The 9,547-nt window shown below is 43.6% G+C and overlaps 1 protein-coding gene across 2 annotated transcripts in view; it reads left to right on the top strand.

Annotated features, from left to right (window-relative positions):
- Positions 1-470: 470 nt before the first annotated feature.
- Positions 471-9,547, top strand: part of sik3 (SIK family kinase 3) — a 46,431-nt gene continuing 37,354 nt past the window's right edge. For both annotated transcript variants that reach the window (XM_036962045.2, XM_036962043.2), the window contains exon 1: positions 471-832. In XM_036962045.2, the coding sequence (XP_036817940.2) occupies positions 494-832 (339 nt within the window). In that variant the 5' untranslated portion in view covers positions 471-493. The remainder of the gene's footprint in view (positions 833-9,547) is intronic.

The following is a 9,547-nucleotide window of genomic DNA, read 5'->3' as shown; positions in this document are numbered from 1 at the left end:
ACAAAGGTGTAGAATTTATAGTGAAATGTTTGCGTTACAAGCCCTTCCCAACAATGCAGATTAAAAAATAACTTCCAATGGGATGTGTGTGTGTGTGTGTTTGTAGGTATAGGTCGCCAGTTGTAAAATAATAGAATAGAATGGAATAGACTAGAATATAATAACTGTACTTTTTTCAGATGGAACGACTGAACGAGGTGATGCGTGACATTTTGCAGGCAATAAAGTATTTAGAATGAGTTGAACCAGAGATGTTGAATCCATCCAATCATGTGATGTACACTCGACAGACATGTGAAACTGCATGGCAGTTCCCGGTTAAGAAACACACACAGACTTGCGCTAGCGCGATAATGCGCAGTTCTGTTGCCAAGGCAACCGTTTCTGTGGATGAAGTCATTGTTACGCTGATAGTTGCTATAGTTACAACCTAGAGAGGGCGCTGCGAAGGGGCTGTCTACGTAATATGACGCAGGGCGGGGGCGTGCCCGCGATGCGCGCTGCGCAAGGCTGGTTGTTGTTCCCGCAGAGAGGCGAGAAGATGGCGGCCGTGTCAAGCGGAGGTGCAGCAGGGTCCGCTGCGGCCGGGATTACGCACTCTACCCGACCGGCCCACGCAGGCATGGGCGCCCAGAACCGAGCACAGCCATCCTCTGGGATCAGCCACTCCAATCGACCTACCCCGGCTGCGGGGTGCATCACCAACCCCGGCCACCCCTCGGCCAGCAGGCCCCCCCCAGCCCGAGTGGGCTACTACGAAATCGAGCGGACCATCGGGAAGGGGAATTTCGCCGTTGTTAAATTGGCAACACACATCATCACCAAAGCAAAGGTACGATGATTAATAAAGTGTTTTTGAACGGGATCAATTATAGGTTGTCAACGATTTGTACTCATTTGACTGTGTTATCGCTGTCACTCTCATCTAGGCTGAAGATTGGGCCTTCGGGCTCGGGAGCGAGTAACGTTACAACGTCTTGTCCGCTTTTGGTCGCAGTGCTCAGTGCGGGGGTGTAAACATGGGGCATCATAAGCAACCATTCGCCTTGTAGTTTTTCCGATGAGTTTTTACCATGATAAAATCAGTTCTAATGTAACAAGGACAGCGGGGGTCACTTGTCGACGGAGAGAAGGGTACCGCTGGGATGAAAGAGGAGAGGGGGACTTCGAGGGTAACGTTTGCTATTTGGCTGCGGTAGTTAACTAACGTTACATTTGTTCTATTTGTGGTTTGCAATCAGCTAGCTAGCTGACCAGCTATTTTTGGCATTATGTATTAGCTAGGTAGGATCACAAGAATCGTGTAATCTATGTCATCAGTAGTTTATACGTATCATTAGCAAGCATATATATATATATATATATATATATATATATATATATATATATATTGTTAGATTTTGAAGTGAATGTTCCTTTGGCAATCGTTGACAAGGTAACTAACTGAAAAAACAAGTTGGTTTGACAGGCTGTAAACGTATTGCTGTCTGGCCAGATCTCATCCCTAAAAATGTGTTGACTTAACAATGTATTTTCTCACTGAAAAAGTTTGAATGTTTAACATTTTCTCATGGTGTATTTGTTTACAATAAGGGTGGTGTTTTCAAGAACTGGTATTTTAGTTTGTGCCAGGTTATGTGGCATTTTCATTTGTGTATAGGCAGGGGCTATGGGCTGCCTCAGATATGTCATAGCTTATTGATATCCCTTTGAGTGTGCGTATGCTGTTGCATAGTGTGGGCGTCTGTAGGCAGATGCATTGCTGGCAGATAGGCACTGGAGACTACAGATCTTTTTTTTCAACATTGAAACAAAAAAAACAATCATAGTAGTCCCAATTTGTACCTACATCTCATTCATCCTTATTGTTGAGAGACCTTAGCATGAACAGTAGGCTACTTTTTTTTAATCCACGTTTTGCCTTTACACAAATTACCATTCAGTTTTATTTTCCCAGGTGTCTTATTGTGAAGCGGTTTTATTTTTTTCTCTCTCAATAACGACCTAGGTGACCAAGGAGTAGAGCAGGGCAAACGATAGCCTACCCACTCTGGCCATGCTTTTAAACCTGTGCCAGTGCCACTAAACCTGTGACAACTCCTACTAATAAGACTGTGGATCTGCAACACGCTCATGGGATCCAACTGAGGCCAGAGTCATTAGAGAGGGATAAACAGAAGGGAATCACCATTGTAAAGTGTGTATAAGACAGAAAACTTCACTACGTCTATGTGTGTTGTGGGAATGGAGGCTGTTCTGATAGATGAACTCACATGGTGACCTGGAACATGTTCCAAAACATATTAGGCTATAGCCTAAGCAGCTTAAACTAATCTACAAAACTTGTGAAAAATGTATTTGTAGGGAACCACATATTAGTGCCTCAAAGTTACATAACGATTCATTGATAAAACACTGACCACTAAAAACTACAATCTCTCGATTGTTAGGGCAAGTTTTTTTGTTGAGTGATACTTTTGCGCAGGGGGACTCCACACAGGCCATGATATTTTGCATTCTGCTGGATTGGTAGAAAGGATTGCATTAGTGCAATTTGAAAATGACCCTTTCTAGGCAAAGGTCATTGTAATTGCGAGATTGACATTTTAATTCTTTCATTTAGTAAATGTGTAATTAAATATGCCACACTGAATCACAGGGGGCAGGTCAAAACACACATGAAATATTCATGGAGATTTAGCTAGCTAGCTAGTTTTTCCTGGGTGATGAACGTTGGGTTGTTATTTTCCCTGACATGCATGTGGTTCTTTGTAGAATTTTGACCCGGAGTCATATAAAATCTGGTGTTTTTCTACTACAACGGTTAAGCCACAGATTTAAAGGGAAACCTTGTTATCTTTAATTCATCTCTCCTTGTTTGTCTTTCAAGCATCCACGTGGGTTTGTATTTTCCTCATATCCGATAAGGAGGGGACTTGGAGCTTTGTGGAGTGTCTAAAAAAATAACCAAGTTCTATTTCAGCACTTGGCAACGCAGATGCGCAAGAATGGTGTGGGTGAAATGATTGAGTAACGTGTATGTGTACATTTATTTTGCGACGCTCGTGCATGCAACATCACCGGTGTGGTTTGCATGTAATGTTTAGAGGAAGTAGCTCGTCCAAATATTATTGTTTTGGGTTTGTCATTGAATGTACCACCCACCCAAAACATGTTTTGCCCCCTGTTTTTTACCACTCCCTTTGCATCTTATGAAGCATGATATATTTTTGACGTTTGACAGCCGACATGCTTCAGGTTCACCTTGTTTCTCCGTACAATTTAAATGGGACTCGCTAATGTTTTTGAAAATAGATGCCCAAGCACATGAAGCCAGTGCATTGGTCCTGCCTTCTCACCAACTCAAGGTTACAAATGCTGATATTTCTGGTCATGTTTATGAAATTCAAAGTCCAAACAAGAGCATGTTATGCAACCGAAGAGCTGCTGACATCCTGATTCAAGAGCAATTGCATGATAATGGATTTATAAACAAAAAAAAAGGAGCCTCTTCTAGCTACATCAACTAATTTCTACTGAATTCAAACAATTCAACATGTATGTTGCTCACAAACATTGACATGACACCCTCCCTAGCAGTCAGTTAGCCTACATAGAAGTGAGCCATTTCAGCGTATTTGGACTAGTCTTCTAACTGCACACCTTCTCCGCCAGTATTAGTCATGCCTAATCAGTGGTGTGAAAGACCGGAGCTCTAGCTCAGTGCTTCGGTCTACAACATCAGCCAGGGAGAAGGGGATTGTTGAGCCGGGGTGTTAGACTAAGCAAGGCATCACAGCTCTGGAAGAGGGACACTCCAAGAGCCGCTAGGCCAGACCTGACACGCTCGGGACGAGGTCAACAACAAAACACACACACCCCTGAATAAAAAAAAAAAAAAAGTGTTTATAAACCTAAATATGTCTGCCAACTGCCTAGCTCCCTCCCTCCCCCTCCTTATCAAAAGACTTGGCACCTCCTCTTGGCTCCACTACAGTCAGACAGGTATGGTTAAAGATGACAGCCGGCGTGCTCTGGCTTGTCTGCGGTGCATCGCACCGTCTCCTCACGTTACACTGTGTCTATCCAGACTTCCTCCCCTACTGCCTCCTCCTCAGTTTAGATTTGCATTGAGGAGGAGGAGGAGCAGTAGCCACGATGTCCAGGCAACGTTAGATAACAGGCCTAACGCACGTGTCACGCTGTGATTTAATTTGTATGAATAAAGGTGGTGTTGCTGCTTTACCTACCTTCATGTCCCACTAGCTCTAGTGGAATCTGGCCTAGGTCTAACTTGTCATTTTTTTTAAAATCCAAAAACCAGTAGTTTTTGACAGGCAATTTCATACTACTTATTTATAGTGTGTAGCCAAATGACTTCATATCTGACTAGGCTCTTTGGTAGTAGACTAGCTAGATTATAGTGAAAAAACATTCTCACACATATACAGTAGACCGGCCATACTCAACTGGCGACCCGGACCCAGAACAGGGTCAAAGTAAATAGAAATACGTCGGCCTTCGACCCCTGGTAATCATATAAACACACATAAGACATGGGAAAATGTGTAGAATTGCAGGAAATTAGCTTAAATCAGCAAAAATCCCTGACCCATGCAAAATGTGTAGAAATTAGTGGGAAATTAGCTTTAAAACTGCACAATTTTCTTTCCTCTATCAAATGCGCTATGAACCGTTTGGGGTTGCAAGGTGTGGGTTTGTTATTACGCCGATAATTGACAATAATCATCCCGATCTTTGCCACCTAGGACATTTGTATGACCGGACGTTCTCAAATAGTCCTTGAGTACCCCTGCAGTAGACTATTCCTTCAGCCATTTAATTAAACATTAGGTTTTTCTTTTTTGATAGTCACTGAGTCCATACCATTGTCCAAACTTACCCCCTTTTACCAAAGAAAGATTCCTAGTAGGAGTCCCCTTAATGGTGACTTTCACCTACATTCAGGTCTTACTGACTGTATGGTCTGGGGCCATGCGGTATAACACTGTCTCATCAGCTATATTTAGCCTCTTGACTAATAGCCCCACGGCATTGCCTGTCCGCATGTGCCAGTCCGGCACCCCCTCGAGTCAGTTGGCAACGTTGACGTACACATTAGAGTCACTTAACGTTAGTGTGCTATCAACGTCACGCTCCCCGGGAAAGGTAATTCCATTGGAATCTTGTTGGTATCCATAGAGATGGAGGACAACAGAGACTTGATGCTCGTCATGACCCCTCTCCATGTATGGAGCTCAGCTGCCACCAGGGTACCACACTCATTGGTTGATCTCAAGATCCAATGCAAACTCTGTCTATAGAAAAACTCTTCTCATTTTTAAATGAAGGTGCCCCATATTTTCTGATGGAGGTTTAAGTGGGTGGTTTAATCAGATGGAGGTTTTGGCCTATGTGACCGTGGCCATTGAAGCAATAAGGAACTGTGGTATATCGTGAATAGGCTATCATGATTATACCCACAACTGGGACGCGGACTCAGCCAATCAGCATCCAGAACTGGAACTACCCATTTTTTGATCCAGATTATCCTCTGGGTTGTGTCTGTTAGTGTTTTACGCCTCTTTACTTATCTGCTCGCTTGCTTTGATTTTTTAGAAAGACTGAGTTTGTCCATTTAGGGTATTGGCTGCCTCATTGATGAATGAGACCTATTCACAGTTAAAATAGCACCTGCACTCCTGATGCGCATGTATATGAGTAGGCTGTTACTTTGGAGCACACACACACACGCTCTACAGTTCAGACGCATGCAGGAATATCTGAACTTGGACCTTATGAGCTGAGTCACCCACATGCGTGGCACACACGCACACACAGAACAGTCTTTCTCTCCCTGGAGTTGTGCGTAAAGTCTGTGGCTCCGCTGTGCGGTTGAAGGGCAGGGTGACCGCTTGTTGGTAGCTAGCACGTGTCGATACAACGAGGCCACAGCCGCCGCCACACTGGTCCCCCCCCCCAGGTTAAAGTCTGAGACTCTCGTTACTGGTAACCTTGCACCGAGTCTGGAGAGCAATTGAACTTTCACCCTGTGTGGTGACCCAGTCTTCATGATGGTGACAGAACGTTGAGCAGCGGGGGTGAGGACCTCCTGCAACGAACAACATGGGTTGAATAAATGATGCAGGCTGATTTGTGTGATCATGTGATGCTTATGGCACACCTGAATAGAAGGGAAACCCTCTACAACAGGGAACCCAGCGGGAAAAGCTGATTGAAATAATAAAGTTATTATAACCGGTTTATAGCTTAACCAATTCTTGTTAAGTGGTTGTGATAACGCCATTTCAACTGACCTTTAGCCGGAAATGTGAATGTTTTTGATGTCAGTATTGGCAAAGATGCTAATTTTCCCTCCCATACTAGAACAATGTCAAACTGATCATCTCTTGCTCTCACATAGCAGAATACAAGTACGCGCATGCAACACGGTCACTCGCATGCAACACGGTCACTCGCATGCAACATGGTCACCCGCATGCAACACGGTCACTCGCATACATACGCTTGGTAGCACTCTGTGTACCCAAACCAACCCTGTCCTCAATCCCACTCATCCTGACTGTCATATGTTAAGATGCACAGTGTGTGTGTGTGTGTAGGCTATGTTTGTATGAATGTGTGTTTTGAGTGTCTCTGTGTGTGTCTGTGTATACAGTGGGGCATTTTTTTTCCCTCATTTTGTCTGTCATAGTTGAAGTGTACCTTTGATGAAAATTACAGGCCTCTCTCATATTTTTAAGTGGGAGAACTTGCACAATTGGTTACTGACTAAATACGTTTTTGCCCCACTGAATATCCAGGATAGTCCCATAGGCCGGCGCACAATTGGCCCAGCGTCGTCCGGGTTTGGCCGGTGTAGGCCATCATTGTAAATAAGAATTTGTTCTTCACTGACTTGCCTAGTTAAATAAAGGTTACATAAATAAATATATGTTTATGTGTGTAGGGGGAGGGGGAGTCTTGGTCTCCTCTCAGATGAGGACACAGTGCTGGTCTCTGTCGGTTAGCATTGCTCCTGAGCCCGTGCGGCTTTGGGCCTCACTGACTGACTGCAGTAAAGATTAAATAACTTAGACTATTCTCATTGCAGACAGCTGAGATGGAATGTTCACGGCTGTCTTTTAAAACGCTCTCGCCTGTTAGCCAATGTTCCTTCAAATGTCTTTCAGCACTGAGCAAATTTCTAGTCTGCCGAGTGCAAACTTGAACATTGAAAATTCTGTGCAACTTCCAGCGTGCATTTTCTGTGAACACTGAGGCTGTACTTGCTTTAAGTTAGTTTTAACAGTGACTGTGGCTATTTGATCATAACGTAGGCCTACCATCAAAAACAATGGAGAAAATTCATCCCATAACATTTTAACATGGAAATAGAACAGCTATCATTCAGCCTACAGTTGCAGCCAATGTGTGATGTTCAATGTAGGCCTACATTCCATGGGACTTTTGTAAAAAACAAAACAAAAAAAAAACATGCAGGGCTTGACATTAACCTGTTTATCTGCTTGTCCTTCAGACAAGGAGGTGTTTGATGCAAGAATCAACTTTACAAAATAAAAGGCATTATTATTCCCATTCCATTATTAAAGAGAAACTAGCAAAGGGTATGAACAAAATGTGCCCACGTGGCTACATGCAGCTCTCGCTTTCATCTCAAAACAAGCGCATCTACTCATGACCGCTCATGCTGTAAGCACAGTCCAGTTCAAAGTAAGTGGCACAGATCCATATATGGCAAGGGTCTATTTGCATATAGGCCTACTGCAGCTCTGATTGTTTATGCCGCACAGATCTGTGTAGAGTACGGGCTGAGTAGTCCGTGTCAATGCAATAAAATTGTATTTATTCAGACCCTTTGACCTTTTCCACATTTTGTTGCATTACAGCCTTAACCTAAAACACAAAATAACAATAACAAGGCTATATACAGGGGGTACCGAGTCGATGTGCAAGGGGACAGGTTAGTCGAGGTAATTTGTACACGTAGGTAGGGGTGAAGTGACTATGCATAGATAATAAACAGCGGGCGTGGGGGTCAGTCAATGTAAATAGTCTGGTGGCCACTTGATTAATTGTTCAGCAGTCTTATGGCTTGGTGGTAGAAGCTGTTAAGGAGCCTTTTGGACCTAGACTTAGCTCTCCGGCACCACTTGCCGTGCGGTAGCAGAGAGAACAGTCTATGACTTGGGTGATTGGCGTCTTTGACATTTTTTTGGCTTTCCTCTGACACTGCCCCTTACAGTGCCTTGCGAAAGTATTCGGCCCCCTTGAACTTTGCGACCTTTTGCCACATTTCAGGCTTCAAACATAAAGATATAAAACTGTATTTTTTTGTGAAGAATCAACAACAAGTGGGACACAATCATGAAGTGGAACGACATTTATTGGATATTTCAAACTTTTTTAACAAATCAAAAACTGAAAAATTGGGCGTGCAAAATTATTCAGCCCCTTTACTTTCAGCGCAGCAAACTCTCCAGAAGTTCAGTGAGGATCTCTGAATGATCCAATGTTGACCTAAATGACTAATGATGATAAATACAATCCACCTGTGTGTAATCAAGTCTCCGTATAAATGCACCTGCACTGTGATAGTCTCAGAGGTCCGTTATTAAAAGCGCAGAGAGCATCATGAAGAACAAGGAACACACCAGGCAGGTCCGAGATACTGTTGTGAAGAAGTTTAAAGCCGGATTTGGATACAAAAAGATTTCCCAAGCTTTAAACATCCCAAGGAGCACTGTGCAAGCGATAATATTGAAATGGAAGGAGTATCAGACCACTGCAAATCTACCAAGACCTGGCCGTCCCTCTAAACTTTCAGCTCATACAAGGAGAAGACTGATCAGAGATGCAGCCAAGAGGCCCATGATCACTCTGGATGAACTGCAGAGATCTACAGCTGAGGTGGGAGACTCTGTCCATAGGACAACAATCAGTCGTATATTGCACAAATCTGGCCTTTATGGAAGAGTGGCAAGAAGAAAGCCATTTCTTAAAGATATCCATAAAAAGTGTAGTTTAAAGTTTGCCACAAGCCACCTGGGAGACACACCAAACATGTGGAAGAAGGTGCTGTGGTCAGATGAAACCAACAATGCAAAACGTTATGTTTGGCGTAAAAGCAACACAGCTCATCACCCTGAACACACCATCCCCACTGTCAAACATGGTGGTGGCAGCATCATGGTTTGGGCCTGCTTTTCTTCAGCAGGGACAGGGAAGATGGTTAAAATTGATGGGAAGATGGATGGAGCCAAATACAGGACCATTCTGGAAGAAAACCTGATGGAGTCTGCAAAAGACCTGAGACTAGGACGGAGATTTGACTTCCAACAAGACAATGATCCAAAACATAAAGCAAAATCTCCAATGGAATGGTTCAAAAATAAACATATCCAGGTGTTAGAATGGCCAAGTCAAAGTCCAGACCTGAATCCAATCGAGAATCTGTGGAAAGAACTGAAAACTGCTGTTCACAAATGCTCTCCATCCAACCTCACTGAGCTCGAGCTGTTTTGCA

The sequence above is a fragment of the Oncorhynchus mykiss genome, chromosome 24, assembly GCF_057628025.1.
Source record: "Oncorhynchus mykiss isolate SJ-2025 chromosome 24, ASM5762802v1, whole genome shotgun sequence".
Taxonomy (NCBI): Eukaryota; Metazoa; Chordata; class Actinopteri; order Salmoniformes; family Salmonidae; genus Oncorhynchus; species Oncorhynchus mykiss.
This window is presented reverse-complemented; position numbering and strand designations above follow the sequence as displayed.